This window comes from Bubalus kerabau, chromosome 4, assembly GCF_029407905.1.
Source record: "Bubalus kerabau isolate K-KA32 ecotype Philippines breed swamp buffalo chromosome 4, PCC_UOA_SB_1v2, whole genome shotgun sequence".
Classification (NCBI taxonomy): domain Eukaryota; kingdom Metazoa; phylum Chordata; class Mammalia; order Artiodactyla; family Bovidae; genus Bubalus; species Bubalus kerabau.
Genome location: NC_073627.1, coordinates 39962358 through 39982920, shown reverse-complemented (window position 1 = coordinate 39982920; position 20563 = coordinate 39962358). Strand labels below are relative to the sequence as shown.

Genomic DNA, 20563 nt, shown 5'->3' with positions numbered 1-20563 from the left:
CGGCGTGTGCGCAGAAAATCAGGGAGAGGGTGGAGCGTATTCGGGGCTACCACTGCGCATGCGTCGCAAGGCTGGCACCGGGGCCAGGCGCCTGCGCAGCCTGGGCCGTCCCAGCATCCTCCAGCGGAAGATGGCGTTGCGGGGATCCGTACTCGAGGCTTTCTGAGGGAACGTCGAGTGACAGTGTCCGCGGCTGGGTTCCAGGTAACTGAGCGAGTCTGGGCGGGAAATGCAGATGTACCGCCGGCACCCCGAGCTCTCAGCCTTCTCAGCGTCTTTCGAAGGTCCGAGACCGAGGGGTGCGGGGCCTCGGCGGCCCCAGGGGGAGGGGCGGCGTGAACCCAAACTCGCCCTGCTCCGGGCGCCACTTGTAACTTGGTTCTCTCCACAGCCCCGCGTTGCTCCACGAGAAATCAGACTGAGCCCGGGAGGGTGCGATGGCCGCTGTGGTGGCCAAGCGGGAAGGGCCGCCATTCATCAGCGAGGCCGCCGTGCGGGGCAACGCCGCCGTCCTGGATTACTGCCGGACCTCGGTGTCGGCTTTGTCGGGGGCCACGGCCGGCATCCTCGGCCTCACTGGCCTCTACGGCTTCATCTTCTACCTGCTCGCCTCCATCTTGCTCTCCCTGCTTTTAATTCTCAAGGCGGGAAGGAGGTGGAACAAATATTTTAAGTCGCGAAGACCTCTCTTTACAGGGGGTCTCATCGGAGGCCTCTTCACCTACGTCCTGTTCTGGACATTCCTCTACGGCATGGTGCACGTCTACTGAAACGGGGGCAGGGATGACTTTTTTTAAAAAAACAGATCGGGAGGACTGTTGCCAGAAATTAACACCGGGTAGATTTACCTAGTTTTTAAATTGTTGGAATCGCTGCTTGTTCTGTGAAGGTATAAATAATTTATATCTGAAGACGAAGAGCCTGTACAGTTCTTCAGATTAAATGAAGCGTGAGACCCTTTGTGGAGTTTTTTTCCCTCCCTCATCGCATAACCCCTGGCTGTCAGGGGGTGTAGAATCCCTGGTACTGACTGTGGGAGAACTGGGACTGGGGCCTTAGCTTTCTGTCTTGATTCCTTGTCCACCCAGAGAGAGGACACGAGGACGTAAACAAGGAGAGAACTTACCGTTAGCATCCTGAGAACTAGTAACAGTTAAAGTGTTCCCTACGGGGACAGGGGAGCCGGTCGAGCTACAGCCCATGGGGTCGCAGAAGAATCGACTTCGCAACAACAAATATGCCGGGCATCGTACCTTGTACCGTTTACACTTGTTACTTTTTTACACTTGTTATTTTACACTTTTAACTCAGTTACTAGGTGCTGAGTTCCTCAGTCAGGTATCACTCTTTGCAACCCCATGGGCTGTAGTCCACCAGGCTCTATTCATGGAATTTTCCAGGCAAGAATAGTGAAGCAGGTTGCCGTTTCCTTCTCCAGGGGATCTTCCTGATGCAGGTATCGAACCCAGGTCTCTTGAGACTCCTGCATTGGCAGTCAGATTCTTTATCACTGTGCATGTTGCCTCCCTGTGGGGGAATCGTCACTGGTCCCCAGTAGATGGGGATACTCTTACCACTGTACTCAACCAGGACTGCTACCTGATGTCACAAATAGATTATGCTAAGAACTATGAAGAGAGTACAGAGGAGCCCCAAACCTAGTCCAGATTATTGGGGGGGGGGGAAGGGGGGGGGGCGTTGGGTAGCTTCCTTGAAGAAATAACATTACAATTGAGACTCAAAATTGTGGAGAAGGGGGTTACGTGCAAGAAAGTGCATGTGTGAGGGCAATTGGGAAGGAAAGTCTTTGGCCTGGATCTGCAGTTAAGAGGCTGTGAGGTAGGCCACAGTGGGGAGTTCTGCTTTCAAACCAGACTTGGATCCGCCCACCCACCCGTGCACAATCCAGCTAATCTGCTGACACTGTAGCAGTGTTTATCACAGGCAAGAAGCAAGGAGACCAGGCAGCCAGTGCTCAAAAGGCCTAAAACTGCCCACCAGCTTTCAGGGAGAGGCTTTTTTGAGATAGGGTGAAGGAGAGGGTTTCAGGGTGTGTTATTAACTTGAGGACATTCTTCTGATTGGTTGCTCTTGAACTGACTGGGAGTCAACACCATCAACCAAATGGTTCTAACCCATCTGGGGTCTATGTGCTTGTGGGCAAGATACAGTTAACTTCCCCCTGGTGAGGGTTTCAGTATCTGCTAAATAGCTCAAAAAACATGGCTCAAAATATTATCTATAACCCCTGGGAAGGGTCTAAAGGTCCTGGACTTAGTTATTATTGGCCTAACTATTGTTATTTTGTCTTCCTTGACTGTTTTCATTTCTTTCTGCATTTTCTCACTTCTCTGATTAATTCTTTGGAACTCAGGGAAGGCTCAGAGGCAGAAGTTTTGACAGACAGGAGGCAGGTAGAGAAGAGTCTGTCCTGGGAATGCCACATAGGCTCTTGGCTCAATTACAGTTTGACCTTTATACTAACATATAGAGGGGGAGCCTTTGAAAGTTTTAGTTAGAAGTGATGTGATCAGATTGGAACTTTTAGAAAAAGGATCAGTTTTTGATCAGAAGGGGATCTGAAAGCTTGAAGCCAAGTTCCCTTTTACAGATAATAGGTGGCCTGTGACCAACAGCGGAGGCCCAGGCCTCCTGAATCCCATTTAGGTTCTGTACCAGATGCTTTCACATGAAGCTAAGAAGTGGCTGAGGCGATAGCTTTGCCCGAGTCTTCCAGTGACCACCTCTGAACTCAGTGGGCAGGGGTCAGTCCTGACACCAAGTAAGGGGGAAGCAGAGTGAGTCCTGCTGCTGCTGCTAAGTCACTTCAGTCGTGTCCGACTCTGTGCGACCCCATAGACTGCAGCCCACCAGGCTCCCCCGTCCCTGGGATTCTCCAGGCAAGAACACTGGAGTGAGTTGCCGTTTCCTTCTCCAATGCATGAAAGTGAAGAGTGAAAGTGAAGTCAGTCGTGTCTGACTCTTAGTGACCCCACGGACTGCAGCCCACCAGGCTCCTCCGTCCATGGGATTTTCCAGGCAAGAGTACTGGAGTGGGGTGCCATTGGCTTCTCTGAGAGTGAGTCCTACTGGTGAGTAAATCAGTGCTCTGATTACTTAACCTTTCCTCTGTTGCTGGGCAAGAAGATTGTTTGAGATGCTCACTTTTATAAAAGTAAAATAAAATACAGCAGTGCATGTCTGTATCATCTTGAGGACGTTTCATCTACTAGAGCAGAAGCTAAAAACCTGATTTTAAATGCTAAGTGCCACTTTTATCAGTGCCTTCCTGGTCCTTTAATGTTAGTGCATTTAAGAAGTTTCCTTACTCTAATTTGAATTTCTTTGCAAAGACAGTAAGGAAGGTAATATGTTGCTCACTGTTTCTTGTGTCTGCCTCTTTTGGTCATGTCTTTACATTGACGGGATGTCCGTGAAAATATGAAAGATAAAAAAAGAGCACATTTAAAGTTAACACCTTTTATTGTCTTATAGCCAAATTAAAATGTCAGAGAATGCATGTATTGGGCAGGACCCAGGAAATGCTTGCCATCCTCCTCCCTGCTTTAATTCTGTGAATGGGCCTAAGGGGAAAGAGCTGGAAGAAAGGTGTCTTTTGTAGACAGCATTCTTGGCTCCCCTGGAGAATATGCTCTGAGGAAAGTTGTACCACTTGGGGAGGAGAGGGGCAGGTTGGAACCAAGTAGACCAGACATCCAAGATGCCTCTCCACGTGGAGTGATGTAAGGACTTTCCGGGGCACTCGGAGACACCTGGAGGAAGTCACATTCCCCGTTTATGACTGGTCCCCCAGTGGGGCAGCTAGCCATTGAGAGAGGAACTGATGGGGTTGAGCGGGGAGCAGAAAAGCATCCATGATGGATCAGTCCTGATGACCCTGCATCATGAGTAAAGGGCACTCTGCTCTTTCAGTGGCTGGTCCCCATCATGTCACACTAATAGCATTTAATTTAAAACTTTCCTGTTGGCCAGCATCATGGTACTCCAAAGGCATGGAATAAGTCTGATTGTCAGAAAGACATTAGGCAGATGGCTTTTAGGCCAAGGCTTGAACATAACCATAGACAATTCCTGTGATACTGAGATGTCAGCATGGACAGATCTGAGAGGCTGGCATGGTCATCTTCCTGTGCCGAGGGAAAGGGGCTTTCCCAAGTGTGAAAAGTGCTCAGATTCCTGCTCCTCTTCTTCCCCCTTCAGAGTCAAGATTAGGCGGGTGGTGGGGAGAACTGTGCAAAAGCCAGGGAACTGGCTATGTGTGACTATCCAGAAGCTGTGATGGGGGTCACAGGGCCATCTGTGCATGGGGCTCCTGACATCTAGTGGGGAAGCCACCAGGAAGGTTTTGCTGGACTTAAAGAAACAAGTCCTCTATGGCAGGAGGTTTAAAGGGGCAACCCTTAAAAGTAATGAATGCCCACGTGATGAAAATGTCACAGAAGCTGCTCCAGGCACACTGTTCATCCAGTCCTCGCTAAGTCCTCCTCATGTCTTTTCTACGTGTGGTTCCCTGACCTGGATGCTTCCCCTCACCTAGTTAGACTGTTACTAACCTTTCAGATTTCAACTCACATGTCACTTCCTTGTGGAAATCTGGCCGCACCTCACGGAGGACTCTCGAAGCATCCCGTCCTGCTTGTGACTGGTGTGTGACCCCTAGACACTGGGCACCTGGGAGCAGAGGCCGTTTCTGTGCCGCTCGCCACTGCCATCAGCATTTGGTCCAACACTCGACACGCGAGGCACTCAATACTGTTTACTGACTGGATGGATAACTGTAGGAAGACATGTCCATCCCAGTGTAAAACAAGTACACAGCTGTCTGCAAATGGTGTGGCTGCTGCCAAGCGACTCAAAAAACAGGTGAAAGGAAACCAGACCAACTGCTAAGCGGCTGAGACCCCGGCCCTTTGAACTCCCTTCCAGACATACAAGTAACATGCTGTGTTATTAAATCCAAGGGTTTGCCTTAGAGAGGAAGGAGACACCACAGCAGATCACCTGCGTTTCTCACTTTCTTGTCAGAGCAGCAGTTTGGGCTTACTGACAGGTCGCCTGGCAGCCCAGGGGGAGGAGCTACTTGCTCTCCAAGGGGTCCTCTTCTGGGGACCACGCCCCTCTGACCCTCTCCTCAAAGGCCCCAGCGGAAGAGGGCTTACTGCCCCCTCTGGGCAGAGGAGAGCCAGGGTCCTCACAGAGAGAATGCTCCCTGGAGGCAGGGCAAGTGCTCAGACAGCACCCAGGCTCTCGGGGAGACAGGCAGCACCGCAGGCCTTGGCTGCCCGGTGGTTCCAACAGTGATGGAGCTCTAGGCCCTTCCCCTCATGCAGGGGCTCCCCAGCCCAGCACATTCCATCACGTCCGACAGCAGGGACTTGGTCTGAGTGCAGGTGGCAATGTTCATTTCCTGAGGGAAGACATGAGTAACCCAGTGGATTCTCAGCAAGACTGGTGAGCCTCTTGGAATTGGTAGCACAGGTTGCCTCGAGGAACAGGGGTGGAAGAAAAGCTTTTCACTTCTGTTCCTCTGTACCTCTTAAGTTTTGAATCATTTAAGTATGACCTACTCAAAATAATTTGAATGAATTGAGCATAATGTCACTTTCCCAGGGCAGGGAAGGAGGGAATCTGCTCGGTCTCGAGGTAACTTCAGTGGCAGTGTGACCCGGAAATTGACACCACCCACCAAAGCGGGCCTTTTCAGAGCCAGGCCTTGCATATCTCCTCAAGCACTGCTTCTCAGACTTTCACATGCACATGAATCACCTGGGAATCCTGTTGAAATGCAGGCTCTGATTTGGGGGGGGGGGACGGGAGGGGCCTGAGACTGCATTTCTAACAAGCACCTAGGTGATGCCCGCGCTGCGAGTCCACGGACCACGCGTTGAACAGCAGTGCTTTACAGCAACTGAGGGAGGGGGTCAAGGACCAGCTTACTTACAGCTGTTTCCACTTGACATTGAGCACCATCCATCATCTCATTAATCCCTTCAGATGGGGCCTTAGAGGAAGGGAAGCCGAACAGGGAAAAACAAGCCCAACAGAACAGCGAGAGCCCAACCACACAGGCAAGCACATCTCCCATCGGGGTGAGACGCTGTCCCCCAGGCTCCCTGAGGCTCTCCTCCTCCTCCCCTCATGGCCGGCTGCCTCCTCACAGGTCCAGTCCTTTAGTCCTTTGCTGGTCGCCTCCTTGGACACCTTTAAATTTCACCCCTGGGGGCAAGGCCAAATGTCCGCATGGGTGTTGACCAAGGTCTTTCTGTGAGGAGCCATCATTTGCTCTTGAGGGTTTCAGAGCTAACGGTACAGGTCTCAGCTAGCGGCTGGAGGCAGGCCAGAGTGTGGGGCCCAGCTGTCACGTCCATCAGCTCCGAAGGGAATTAGATGAGTGCTCCCCTCTCTGAGGGCCAGGTCAGTGTCTCATTCAAGCATCTTTTGGACAGGGTCCAGCCCACAGCCGGCATCAAAAACTGTTTACCACATGGATGAATGAGTAACTGAATGTGCTTTAGGGCCTCTTCTGCATGGGCCACTGTGCCCACTGGGAGGCCCCCCCTCCCCACACACATAACAAGAAGCTTGTAGCAAGATCCCAAAGTGCAGGAGAGGTGCAGTCCCTGGAAGCCTGGTCCTATGTGGACGACGACGGGACTCTTCCCACTTCAGAGGTGTGGACAATTCTCGTAAATCTGCTCTCAGCCGGCATCTCTGGCTACGCCTCCACGGTCTGCAGGCTCTGCAGCTGCTCCACATTCACCTTTCCGTTCCCCTGGTGGCCGGACCTGTGTGGGCAGGTGGGGGCACACAGGACAGCTGGGGCAGGGATGGTCTCCCTAAGGGCAGACTCAGCCCACAGAAGCCTCTGGCAGGCAGCGCTGCAGGCGGTGAGCACTGGCAGAGAGCGCAGTCTGATGCTCGGGCTGAGGCCTCTGGAGCTGCACCAGCAATGAGCAGCAACCACCTCGGGTGGGGGGCCCTCCTGAGCGACCCCCCCACACACACCCGCAGCACCAGTTGAGGCTTGCCAAGACCAGCAAGGCAACCACTCTTCCCTCTCGCACGTGAAGGAGCACAGGCAAGCACCCAGGAAGTGGCACTCAGCTCAGGGAGCGTGTGGGAGGGCTGCTGGCACAGGCCTACCCGGCAGGTCCCCCAGCTTCTCTCTCTGTCTTTCCCCACAACTCTCCCTACTTGCCTCCCCTCTCGTCCTGGCTCACTTCTCTCTCTCCCCCTGCCCACGCTCAACTCCCCACTGGAGGCTGCCAATCGCTGAGTCAGCAGAGAATGAACGCTCAAGGCAGATGGCACCCAGCCCGGGTCAGTGAACCCCTCTGACACAGTTGACAGGAGAGTCAGGGAACCCTGCTCACTGAGCCAGAGGGGCCCCTGTGTCCAACACCCCTGGATCAAAGGGTAATCAAGCCCAGCAAGGGCCAGGCGCCTACCCAGGGGCACATAGGCAGAAGCAAAGCAAGCCTCCGGGCTGCCTCCCTTGCCAGGCTGCCCGGGGCAGCGTTCCAGGGAAGGGTGGCCTGCAGGCCACCTGTCAGCACAGCCACCGCCATCCTGAGGCTCGGGCAGCTCCAGAATGGCCACATCAGAGAGGAGCTTAGGGGAGGCAGCTCTGACAGGAGTAGAGGAAGGAAGGGCTCGGTAAGGTCAAATAACCTGATGGAGAAGGACCGGGTTCTAGGAGCACACTGCCCAGGTTCAAGTCCCAACTCTGCCATTTATTAGCCGTGTGACTGAAGCAAGTTACTTGACCTTTCTGCGTCTCACTTTCCTCGTTAGTAAGATAGGGACTGTTGGTGACCGTCTCAGTAGGGTGCTGAGATGAGCTCCGGGCTCAGCGCAGCCCAGCAGAGGAAGCCGGGGCGCGTGTTAGTGCGGTGCTGTTGTAGCGCTGGGGCAGCACAGTGGCAGGCAGGTCTGTGGCCACCGGGGGTTGGGGGATGATGGGGATCGTGGAGGAGCTAAAGCGCCAACCACCAGCACCCCTCCTCCCAGAGTCCAGCTCGGATGGGCTCCGTGAGGTCCCCCGCACCCTGCCTTGTGGCCAGGTCACCCAGAGCCGGGAGCACGGTGGCAGCTGGGCCGTCTCCACAGGCCTCCTTCCTGGCCCTTGGCTGGGCAGCGCCTCACCTGGCGGGCTGGAGGAGCTGCCCACACACACAGCCATTCTCCTTCTGGGCGCCGCCTTCATCCTGCACCTCTGGCTGTTCCGCCAGCCCCGCTGCATCCGGGGCCACGCTCTGCTGTGAGGACTCTGCCATTTGGGCGAGGACCTCTAGGTCCCTGGGCAGGACATGACCTGTTAACCCTGGCCTGGGGGCCCTGGGCGTGACCCCCTCCCTGGGACTGGTGTGCCACTTGCCCTGCAGGGGGCGCCCCTCTTCCTCCAGCAGCTCTGCAGGGTGGCAGGTACAGTCAGGGCTCAGGGCTCAGCCTGAGAACCAGGGCTGGGGGTCAGTCCAGGCAGAGGAGGCAAGCTGGCCCCCTGTCCCATCCCAGGGTGTGGCAGGACTGAGGGAGCACCCAGTGCCTGTCCCGAGCCCACCAGCTGCAATTCCTCGTTGCCATCCCACTCCTCCAGAAAGCCTTCCCCCAGGCCTGGGCCAGAGGCCCTTGCCCCTTCCTGTCCGCCCAGCTCTCAGGATTTCCCACTCACACTAGAGTCTGCTCTTCTGAATACACACACACAAACCCCACCAAGCCCACTGCCCAAGAGAGCCTGGAAATAGGCCTCTGTAGTGGGGGTTAGGGGGACTCCATTTATTTTTCCTGCCTTTACCACTCCAGCTTTCCTCAACCCCAGCCCACCAGGACCACCAAGTCCAAGAATCCTAAAATTACAGGTGCTGGAAGACACTCTATGTAAACCAACACTCCTGTCTCACACAGAGAGAAACTGAGGCCCAAGGAGGCCTGGGGAGACAGCAGCAGAGCCAGGCCTGGAAACCAGGTCTCCTTCCCGTGGCCTTTGGTGGCCTTCTCTTCTGCTGGCTGCTCCGAAGCAGAATCCAGTTCTGTAGAGCCGGTACTCAGAACATTCCATCTTCCCCAGCCCTTCCAAGATGGCTCCCAGCATTCAGCCCTGCCTCTACCCCACAAATGTCAAAAGAAAACCAGGGTCAGGGTTCTGAGCCATGGAGGGAAACACTGACCTAGTGGGCTCCCCTAGGGCCACTGGGAGGAAGCATAACTGACCTCACTTCCTCGTATTTCTTGTCTCGATAAAAGTGGCTCTTTTTGATGAAGTAGATGAGTACCAGGTCACAGAAGAAAGACCCCTGTAAAAGAGTGGAGGTCCCCGACTCAGTGCGCCAGGCCACTTGACACCAATAGGTGAGGGCGCTGAGCTCAGAGGCTCCTTTGTCCAAGGCCACAAAGCCGGCCCACCGTGCAGCCAGTCAGCCTGTGGTCCATCTGCTCTGTCAGGCCAAGCACCTCCGCACTACCTTGACCCCTCGCGATCACATCCTCAGCCAGTGTTTGCTCAGCGCTCACCAGTGCCAGGCACTGCCCTGGGGTACAGGGAGAGGTAGGACAATGGCACCCTCGGGGGACCTCCCGCCCCCGCCTTGGGTGCAGGAGACAAGCATGTAAATGATGAGCGACCTGTCCCATGATGGGAAGAGAAGCAGAGAGAAGATGGAACTTTACTCAGCCTCGAGGGTCCTCTGGGCCGAGTCCTGAGTCTGAATTGGAAGGAAAAAAGTTCAGCAAAGAGCCAGCTTGTCATGCCTGGGAACCCGGGCAGGACACAGAAATGCAGCACTGTGGGAAGATCCTTCTAGTAGTCACATGGGTTGGAGGGTATCTGAACAAGGACACCACAGCAGGGGCCAAGGAAAGAGGAGGAGGCCTGAGCAACCCAGCAGACCGACTGACACCTGAACATGAGCTCTTCAGACCAGACCGGATGGTGCAAATACCGGTCTCCTCCACCAGAGGGCACTCTACCCAGAGCACAGACGGAGCAGGTGGGAGAGGCCTGAGGGAGAGTCCCACAGGTGAGCCTGGGCACTGCACACCTTTTCTTTTTTCACCTTTTCTTTTTTCCGCCTCCAGATGTCAAAAGGGTTATCAATTCATTGTTCCATAGAGAGCACTCCTCCCACCCACCCCAGCCTCTACCACTTTTCCTGTTACCTTCATCCCACAGGTATGTCCCCAGATGCCCGTGTTCTGATATATGCACATAAGAAAGAGGCCTGAACATGGCCCCTCTCTACATATGCACACATACAGGGCTCCCCAACAGTACTGTCTGCAGTTAAAAAGGAGTCATTTGGGGCCCACTTTCATCCACTGACCCATCTCTCAGGAGCATGGCCTCATTGAGTCCTGTTATAGGACACGGTGTTTCTGATCTCAATAAAAAGTCAGTCCCAGGTCCTCCTGGCAGAGAAGGCAATGGCACCCCACTCCAGTGCTCTTTCCTGGAAAATCCCATGGACAGTGGAGCCTGGGAGGCTGCAGTCCATGGGGTCGCTAAGAGTCGGACATGACTGCACAACTTCACTTTCACTTTTCACTTTCATGCATAGGAGAAGGAAATGGAAACCCACTGCAGTGTTCTTGCCTGGAGAATCCCAGGGACGGGGGAGCCTGGTGGGCTGCCGTCTATGGGGTCACACAGAGTCCGACACGACTGAAGTGACTTAGCAGCAGCAGGTCCTCCTGGAAGCCTCCAGGGGAGCTGTTGTGACCTCTTAGGCAGAGGAACCAGGGACAAAGCTGCCAGAAATCTCATTATTGGGGCTCAGTGGGGTGGATGCAAGCCACTCACCGATAACTCCCTTGTCTTTAAAAAACTTCCAGAAAAAAAACAAAGGGGCATGAAAGGTCAGGAATAAGCCTTTCCCCGCCCTCCAGTGCTACGTCCGCTCCTGTGGCCCCTCTGCCCAGCTGAAGTTCAGAACAGACCCGAGGAAGGACCACAGCTTGACTTCCCCACCTCTCATCTTTTTAGTCCCTGTGATTCACAACTCAGGGCAGTCTGGCAATGCCTGCAGACATTTTTGGCCAGCACAACTGTGGGGGAAGTTGCTTTTGACACCTCACGGGGAGAGGCTGGGGATGCTGTTAAACACTCTACAACGCACACGATCACCCCACAAAAAAAGTTATCTGGCCCAAAATATAAACGGGGCCATGGCTGAGAAGCCCTGTATATCGCCTGATCTGCCTCGTTTTAGTGGAAGTGGAGACAAGGCTGTGGAGGATTCCAGAGAACCCCCAGCTGCCGAGCCACAGGCAGAAGCCTCTAGCTCTGGAAAGAGAATCCCAGGCAGGCACTGACACCGGGGGCCGCCAGAGGGGTGTGAAGTCCCAGGAAGCCCTCTTCACCCCGTCCCACACTGACCTCCCCAGCTCTGATTCCTGCTGGAGCGCTGGGACAGCTCTCTCCCCTGGGCAGTGCCTGCTCCCCCTGCGGTGCTCAGAGGGTCAAGGGGGAGGGGAGAGGTACTCACCACTCCCATGAGTGCCACCCCTGAGCCCACGTTGATGATCGTGGGAATGATGTTGAACTTGCCGGCCTGGAGCAGAGAGACAGGGTGAGGCACAGCGGGGTCGCCAGGGACTCCACCAGAGCCAGCCCGGACACCCCCGCATGGCCCACCCTTCTGGAAGGGAGCCCCGCCCACACACCTTGCCATTCACCATCACATCGAAGCGGATCCCGTAGGCTTTAAACAGCGTGCGGAACTCCACCCCGGCTGCGTCTCGGTAGTACTTGGCAAACCTGGGGGAGACACGGCCTGCCTGGGCCTTCCCTGTTTTCAGTGCAGGTTCTGCTGCCTTGGAGATTTATAAACCCACCCACCCCGGCACCCTGGCTCTCAGCAACCCCAGGAAAGGCTGGACACCCTCTTGCTTATGTGACATTAAAGGTTCATTCATATCTTTGAAGTTCTTGCCAGATAGTCCCCAAAGGGTGAAGGCTTTTCCACCACTGCTGGGCCAACCTGGGGCCACCAGGCACTGATGGACCTGACCCAGCCCTCCGCTCCAGGGCAAGTCCAGAGCCATGGCAGGTCCTTCTTTCCCAGAGGCACCCTGGCTGCCTCCCTGCACCTCCCACTCTGACACCCACCCCCAGGAAGGGGTGTCATAGGGCTGGCACCCAGGGAAGGACAGGGTCATAAGGTGGCAGGCTTAGCGCCAGTTACCTGAAGTTGTACCCAGAAGAGATAGAGTTTCCTGAAAATCTGTTGTCCAGACGGTTAAAGTAATAGCGAGGGTAACATTCAGAAGGCGCTTTATCAAGATCACAGTCCCATTCAATCTGAATTCCTATCACGCCGCCCTTGATGCAAAAGAGACATGAATCAAGGCCCAGAACTTTCTGGAGGTGGACAGAAGTCACAGGCCAGCTCTTCATGGAGAGCTCGGGTAAGGGCTCAGCTCCACTGCAGCATCCTTCTGGGAGGATGGTGGAAGGCCCAGGGTTCACATTTCTGGAGTGGCTGAGAAAAAGCATCACCCACAGCCCACATGTCCAGCTCCACGCCCCAGGGAGAAGGGAATGACCAGAGCGAGCCCCTGCGTGGCACTGGCAGCCCAAAGCAGAGGACTTAGAACCAAACGCAGGCACGAGTGTGCCCCTCAGCAAGCGTGGCATGGCTGACTGCATCACAGCCAGTGCTGAGAGAGCAGGTCCATGGGCAGGTTACTGCAGGGCCGGCTCCTCCTGTGGGTCCTGCTCCATCCCGCCTCCTCATTGCAGAGCCCAAGCCCACAGCCCTCAGCCCCGGGGAGGGCTCCCTGAGCACACACCACCCACCTGCACCGCTATCTCCTGGAAGTTGCTCCCCGTCCAGCTGACCACAGAGCCCAGTCGGAAGATGGGGCAGTAGGGGTTCTCAGGGCTAAACTTACAGGACTTCAGGAAAGTTCTGTCTGTGGTGTCCAGCACATTGGTCCTGGGTGGAGGCCATGAAGAGCCAGGGGAATAAAGGTGAGACTTGCTGTTCCCAAGCCAGAAACGACCTGACCCAGGAGTCACCGGACTCCTCGCCCAGCCCAGACTGAGCCCTTGACTTAGGCCTACCCCGGTCCTGATTAATTCCTCCACCCCAACATCCTCCAGTAAGAGCTCTGCCGCCACAGCAGAGGAAAGGGTGCCCCTTCGATGCCCAGTGGTTCATTCACACATAGCATCACGCGCACACCATGCACACGGGCCCACGTACTTGGAGAAGTTGAATTTGGGGAAACGAATGAAGTTCTTTATGTAAACAGTGAAGTCTTTAGCTTCGCCCAGGAGTGGCTTCCTGAAAACAAAGGCAGGACAGCCTGTTCAGGGGGCCCTGCCCGCCCCATGCTGAGGCTGAAGCCTGCCTGCCCCTGGGTGCCCCGAAGCCTTTGCAAAGGACAGTTAATTCAGTCATGCTGGATTGGTCGTTGGGCCTTTGTGGAATGTCCCAGCTCCTCCCCAGAATGAGGACTCCGAGTGGACGTGCCTCCACCATCGGGCTGGGACCCACTGCCCAGGACTGGGTGACTCCTCAGGGTCCCAAGCTGATAGCCACTCACGTTGGCCTGGATCTTGTCTCCACTGGGCACCAGGCGAAGATCTCACAGGTGCCCTTCTGTGCGCTCCCCTCCCGCAGGCAGTGGCCCGTCCTCACTCCTGCAGCGGGAGGGGGACAAGCACAGGGCCAGGAACCTCCCGGCTCCAGCCCCTCCCCGACCCCCAGCCCTGGCTGCTCCAGGCCTCACCATTTCCAGCCGCAACAGGTTCCCCGGGAGGGCAGTCGCTGTCCTCATAGCACAGGGCATCGGGAACACTTGCACTCTGCCAGGAGAGAGAGCGCCTGGGCGGGGGTGCCCCTTCTCAGATCCAGGTCCCACTCCAGGGGGAGGACAAGGGCTCCTCCCTTGCCTGGGGCCACACATGCCTTGGGAACCTGCTTGTCCCCTGAACCGTGCAGGCATGCACACCGGTACACACATTCCCGCCGCGGGCCCTGGGAGGGGGTAGAAACCCCTGCTTCAGGAGAGAGGGGGGCCCCAAGCACTGCCTGCACCTCTCCCATCCCCACTCCCTGCTCTCAGCACCAAAACACACCTCAGCACAGGTTTCCTGCCGCTGGTTGGGGGTCACGACCAGGTTGGTGATTACGAAGAAGACGTTCTCTCCCTGAGAAATCAGAGCGGGGTTGAGGAGCCCCTTCCTGCCATCTGGGGTCCCTCCTTCCCGGAGCTGCCTGGCAGGTGGTAGGGACTCAGCACGGGTACTGAAAATGCTGAGGCCACAAAATCAGTGGACCCCACCCACGTGCCCACTGGTCTCAGAGTCCCTGAGCAGGTGTCCTTAGATGGGTCTCTCACGCCCACAACCCCAAGCCATGCTGACCTCAGCCCCCAGGGTCCAAGCTGAGCTCCAGGAGGGGAGAGAGAAGGGGCAGTGAGGCCAGCCCAGCCCTGGCCCAGGAACTGTGACCAGGCCAGGGAACTGCTGCCGGGGGCAGTGGCCAACATAAAGGTGGGGCTCCTGGTGTCAGACCTGCCAGCTCACACGGGCAGGGAAGGTCTCTGGGTCCCACTTGGTCTCAACAGGCTCAGGGTTTGTTGCAAACAGAGCAGCCCCGGAAGGCACAGTCGAGGAGTACAGGGGTTTGGTGAGGGGGGAAGGACCTGGGCAGAGTGTCTGCAAACCTTGCAGCCATCACAGGCCAAGGGAGACAGTGAGTGGAGGCCCCCGAGTCCCCAAGCAACTTCCCACATGACCCGTCCAGAGCCAGACCCTGCCGGCCTGGGTCCCCCTGTGCTGGGTGGGGCTCAGACCTGGGGTGGGATGACGTAGTCAGCAACATCCCAGAGCCGCTCCCCAAGCTCCGAGGTGTTGGTGAAAGTCACGCCCTTGACTTTGGTGATGATGCTGCTCTGCAGGGACGTGTCCGTGTCTTGGTAACACTTCTTCACCAGGAACACCCAACTGCAGGGAGGGGCAAGCAGGTGGCATCAGCCTCGCGTTGCCCTCAGGAAGTCTCCCCACACCCCAGGGCACAGAGAGGGCAGGCTTGGGGCTCCACCCTTCCCACCCGCTCCTGGGCAGGAGTCACAACTCCCACCGCTGCCTGAAAGCCAGCCCTGCAAACAGTGGAGGAGACAAGCAGCCCCAGAAGGGAGAGGCTGCTGCTGCTGTCAGGGACCAGGGCCCTGCAGCACACTCACCCCCACTTGTCACATGACCTCGGGCAAGCCAATGAACTCTGGGGGTCAACACAGGGCTAACGGCACCTCCCTTCAATTAAGGGGCATGGGGTACAACCTAGAACTAATCATGAGGAGACCTCAGACAGATCCAAACTGAGGGGACTCTACAAAACCAGAGCGCAAAATCCTACACTCTGAGGCTTCCCAAGAATCTGCCTTGCAATACAGGAGACGCCGGTTCAATCCCTGGTCCGGGAGGATCCCACGTGCTATGGGGCAACCAGGCCCAAGCACCACAATGGCCTAGAGCCTGAGCTCCACAACAAGAGAAGCCACCGCAATAAGAGGCCCGAGCACCACAAGGAAGGAGTAGCCTGTGTGCAGCAGTGAAGACCCAGGGCAGCCAAAAGTAAGTAAACAATTTTTTTTTTAAATCCTATACTCTGACACCCAAAACACAAGCAACAAATGGAAAAAAATAGAGAAAAATAATGGACTTGGTCAAAATTAAGAACTTTTTTTGTGCATCAAAGGACACTGTCAATAAAGTGAAAAGACAACCCATAGAATGGGAGAAAATATTTGTGAGTCACATTATCTGATGAGGGTCTAGTACCCAGAATATACAAAGTCTTACAACTCAATGGTAAAAAAGACAAATAAACCAATTTAAATATGGGCTAAGGATGTGAATTGGAAAGATCAGCTGGAGAAGGAAATGGCAACCCACTCCAGTATCCTTGCCTGGAGAATCCCATGGACAGAGGAGCCTGGCAGGCTATAGTGCGTAAGCTCTCAAAGAGTCAGACTCGACTGAAGCAACCTAGCACCCAAGGATGTGAACAGACATTTCTTCAAGAAAGACACACAAATGGCCAATATGCCCCTGAAAAGATGCTTAACATCTTTAGTCATTAGGGAAATGCAATAGAAACCACAATGAGAGAGTACTTCACACCCAATAAGATGGCTGTAGTCCAAAAAATAGAAAATAACAAGTGTTGGTGAGGATGCAGAGAAACTGGGGCTTACCAGTGGAAATGTACAACTGTATAGGTGCTGTGGAAAGCAGATGGATAGTTGTGACCCAGCAATTCCATTCCCAAGTATGTAAGACAATGGAAAATGTATGTCCACACAAAAACTGACACGTGAATGTTCTTGGAAGAATTATTCATAATAGGCAGAAAGTAAAAACAATCCAAATGTCCAACAGATGAATGCATAAACAAACGTGGTGTCTGCATACAATGAGATACTATTCAGCCCTTGGAATGATTCACTGACACAGGCTCCAACATGGACAAACCTTGAAAACATGATGCTAAGTGAAACAAGCCAGACAAAAAAGGCCACATGTTGTAATGATTTGATTTATATGAAAAGTCCAGAATAGGCAAATCTATAGAGACAAAAAATAGATTAAGCGGTTGCCAAGGGATGGGGGTAGGGGAGAACTGCAACTGATTGTAAATAGACACAATCTATTTTGAGGGTGATGGAAACATCCTAGAATTAGACAATGGTGCTGGCTGTACAACACTGTGAATGTACTAAAAACCACTGAATTGTATAACTTAAAAAGGCTAAAATGATGAATTACATGCTATATGAATTTTACCTCAATTTAAAAATGGTTTTAAAAAGATCCTGTACTCGAAAAAATGTCAGAGTCATAGATACAAAGACAGACTCGGGACTGATTCCAGAGTAAAGGAGACAGGACAACTGAATACAAGGCATGATTTCAGATTTTCTTTTCCTATAAAGGTAACTTAGGGGACAATTTACAAAAGGTCTATTGCTTAGGTGATAATATTATTTAGATGTTAATTTCTAAATTTTCATGCCTGCAACCTATTCAACAGAAACAATTGCACATATATATATATACACACACACAGAGAAACAGGTAAGGACAACACAAATGAAGTACAATGTTAACATTTGGGGGAATCAAGGTGAAAGGCATTAAAAACGTCTGTAGTACTCTTAGAACTTTTCTGTATTATATATATATTTTTAATAAGATGGGACATGTAAATTGCTTAGTACAGTGAGTACCAGGCACAGAGGAGAAGTTCAATGAACACATCAACTTATTACTGATGTTACTGTTAGAGGTTGTTCAGGTGAACCCCTTCGGTAAAGCTGGAAACACTGAGGCCAGGAGAGGGCGGGAAGCCGCCTTCCGGAGGTCCTGCAGGACGCCCTGCCCCTCCGGGGTGCCAGGAAGAGTTCTCTGTACAGCAGGCACCAACCAGGACCCTTCCACCCCCGTCTCTGGGAGCAGAGCTGGCATGGCCCATCTCCAGGGACCTCTGAGAGGGTTGAGACCCTTGAGCCAAACAGCTGACTTAGTGGGGACACACTGGGCCCAGCCTGGATACAGACATTCAGCAACAACATCCACTCGTTCACGTCACATCTGGTTCCCTAAGCAGTTCAGGGAGGGCAGGCAGGCCCCGCCCTCAGGGCATTCCCAGAAGGGCAGGGAGTCAGCACAGACCCTAAACAAATGATCCCCTGAATGACCATATAATTACACTGGGATTTCTGGGGAGGAACCTGTGAGAAGCCAGGTGTGAAAGGGACCCCTGGCTGAGGAGCAGCACCAAGAAAAAGCCTTCAGGTGGAGACAGCCAGATGCCTCAGGGATGAAGCCCTCTGGTGGGAGCAAGGTGAGGTCAGGGCTGCCCTCCCAAAAGGGCAGGAAGTAGGAGGGACTCCACAGCAGTTACTGTGGAAGTAAAAGAGGCACATCTCCTCTCCACCTGTCCCCTCCCTGCTTGGGGGTGAGGGCTCTGAACCCCTGGCTGACCCCAAGGAGCTGCCCTCTCAGCTGATGGTGCCAGCTCCTGCGGGACAGGAGAGGTGGGTGCCAGAGAGGATAGAGGGATCCCAGCAGGACCCCGGGCGAGCTGACCAGCAGGGAGTTCAGGGACACACCAGGCTCATGAGTTGCCCAGCCCCAAGCCTGGCACTGAGCTCAGTGATTATAAATAACCTACCCAGTGCTGGGGCCATTCCAGACCAGGCCCAGGGAGGCGGCAGGGACAGCTGAAGCCCAGCCCCCTGCATCCTCACCCCCTGCCCAAAGCCCTAACGCTGGTGCCCCAGCCCTGAGGAAGGAGCTGACCACGGAAAGTCTGAAAAATGAGAGGACCCAGGAGCCCCTGGCACATCTCATCACCTCCTGAGCCGGTGGGGGAGTTGAGGCCTCCTTCCTTAGCCCCCACCCTTACACCCACGGGTACAAGAAGGGCCCCCTCCAGAAGCAGAGTCCCAGACCCCAGTCACAGGGCACCCCAGGCGTCCACACACCAATTCCCAAGCTCCGGAGGCCACCGCTGCCGCCCCCGGCTGACCCTGCCCCCTCCCCAAAGCCCCCAGAGAACTCACACCACCAGGTAGGTCAGGATGGAGACCTGCAGCAGCCGGTAGAGCAGGCCCACCTTCTTGTTCTTGGCGATGACGTACTTCTCCGTCTTGTAGTCGAAGAGCGACTGGTAGAGCCCCTTGCAGCCCGCCTGCCCCATGGCTCCGGCTCACCTGGCCGGCGATCGCGCGGCCGCACGTGTGGCGCATGGAGCCGCCCCCGCCAGCCGCCACCCGGCCCCCAGCTTGGGCCCCGCGGCCGCCGGGTGCACGGCTCAACGCGCGGGGGCCGGCTGCTGGCGAGGCTGCGGCAGCGCCGCCGGAGGCCAGGCGGGGACCTCGGACCGCGACCTTGCCGCCGCCTCCCCTGACAGTACAGTGACAGCGCCGGACCGCCGCCCGCCCTGCCCTGCGGCGGCCCTCCCGGCGACCGCCGCGCGGGAGGGACGCGCTGAGAGGGGCTTCTTTGAAAGCAACCCCCGCTCTTTCCGCCTCCCAAAGAAACCCGGGGGGTTCCTCCTATTGAATAGACGGGGAAACTGAGGCCCCCGGGGCGGGGGTGGGGGCGGGTACCTACAGCACAGGAAGTGCGGGTGGGCAGGATAAAGAGCAAGCTGGGGGAGACTAGACTTGTCAGATCCTCGGCTCCCGCCTCGGCTGGAACGAGGTGCGTGTTCCTACTGCAGCAGCTGCGGCCGGTTTAAACCCCGCAGTCCCCGGGAGTCGGCGGCCAGGACAGGGAGGAGGGGTGGGGTGTGGTGGGGTGTGGTGGGGTGTGGTGGGGGCGGGGAGACAGGCAACCGAGGCCTGGGATCTTAAAATATGCCTGGAGAGAAGGCAGGTGCCAACTGTTTGAAATGTTCCCAAGGCAAGAGAGGGGACCTAATCTAAGCTTCTAAATCTGTCACCCTCACAACACGTGAAATTAAATTGGAGGCGGTGAGAACGGAGATGAGGACAGCTCTGAGATCAGGTTTGGACCCTGGAGTGGCCACAGAGAGAGACTCGGGGTCCTGGGCGAGTTTCGTGTGCATGTGTGTGGGGCTGTGCACGCGTTGTTTTGTGCATCTCAGGCATTACCATCCTGCAGTCTGACTGGAAGCCGCCCTGCCCCCCTCCATGGCCTGGCCCTCACACACCAATGAGAAGTCCCTTCCCTGAACCACAGGCTCTGGGAGTCAGAAGTTGGAAGGGACCCTAAACTTCACCAGGTGTGATCTTCTCTCAAAGAAAACGCCCCAAGGCAGCAGGTCTCCAGTTTTAGTGAGCCTGGGCATCATTTGGAAGAAAAATGCAAATTCCTGGGCACTGCGCCTAATATTGTCATTCCCTTAAGACTAGGATGGAGCCTGGGAATCTGTATTTTGCCCCAAACTGCCATTTAGGAAGCACTGAGTTTTGCATCTGTTCATCAGTTTCAACTCAAAAGCCAGTTCCTTTTTTTTTTTTTTTTTAAAAAGGCCTGTTCCTACTACCACTCACTAAAGCAGCCTCCACCCCAATCTATCCCATTACCCCTTCTTATTCCCTTAGAGGCCCTGTCGCTCGTTTACTTATTGCTTGTGTCCCCCTCTAAGACCATAAGCTCCAGGAGGACAGGGACCTCGCCTTTAGGTATCTCTGCGCCCCACGGCCACTGCTGTGCCTGCCATAAAATAAGTCAATGTTTATTGAGTGAATTCAGGCCTGATTTTTTTAAACCCAGAGAGGATTCCAGCTGCTGCTCCAATTATGACTGGGGATTTTGGAAGTTGACATCATCCTGGCAGAAAGGCTTAGGAATTGTCACCAGGCCTCCCTCTCTCCCTCAGGGCCTCTCAGCTGGTGCAGTGGTAAAGAATCTGCCTGCCTCTACAGGAGATGTGGGTTCAATCCCTGGGCTGGGAAGGTCCCCTGGAGAGGGAAATGGCAGCCCACTCAAGTATTCTTGCCTGGAGAATCCCATGGACAGAGGAGCCAAGGGGTCTCGAAGAGTCAGACATGACTGAGGACG

The 20563-nt window shown here is 55.0% G+C and overlaps 2 protein-coding genes across 4 annotated transcripts; one reads left to right on the top strand and one right to left on the bottom strand.

The window, feature by feature from the left end:
• Nucleotides 1-9: 9 nt before the first annotated feature.
• Nucleotides 10-960, top strand: EMC6 (ER membrane protein complex subunit 6). Its single transcript, XM_055576887.1, has 2 exons — nucleotides 10-204; nucleotides 392-960. Exon 2 carries the CDS (start codon nucleotides 438-440, stop codon nucleotides 768-770), a length of 333 nt encoding a protein of 110 aa, XP_055432862.1. The 5' UTR covers nucleotides 10-204; nucleotides 392-437; the 3' UTR covers nucleotides 771-960.
• Nucleotides 961-3464: 2504 nt separating this feature from the next.
• Nucleotides 3465-19306, bottom strand: P2RX5 (purinergic receptor P2X 5). 3 transcript variants are annotated; one of them, XM_055576878.1, is made up of 13 exons: nucleotides 18595-19300; nucleotides 14821-14971; nucleotides 14102-14173; nucleotides 13753-13828; nucleotides 13567-13663; nucleotides 13224-13304; nucleotides 12815-12953; nucleotides 12201-12337; nucleotides 11680-11773; nucleotides 11502-11567; nucleotides 9232-9314; nucleotides 8167-8319; nucleotides 3465-6806 (listed from the first exon to the last, which is right to left on the bottom strand). In XM_055576878.1, the coding sequence occupies exons 1-13, from the start codon at nucleotides 18729-18731 to the stop codon at nucleotides 6737-6739; spliced, it is 1356 nt and encodes a 451-aa protein (XP_055432853.1). In that variant the 5' UTR covers nucleotides 18732-19300; the 3' UTR covers nucleotides 3465-6736. The 3 variants fall into 3 exon arrangements, with proteins under 3 accessions (XP_055432853.1, XP_055432854.1, XP_055432852.1); XM_055576879.1 differs by lacking the exon at nucleotides 8167-8319 and having other exon boundaries at nucleotides 18595-19303; XM_055576877.1 differs by lacking the exons at nucleotides 3465-6806; nucleotides 8167-8319 and adding an exon at nucleotides 8328-9124 and having other exon boundaries at nucleotides 18595-19306.
• Between the last annotated feature and the right edge of the window lie 1257 nt (nucleotides 19307-20563).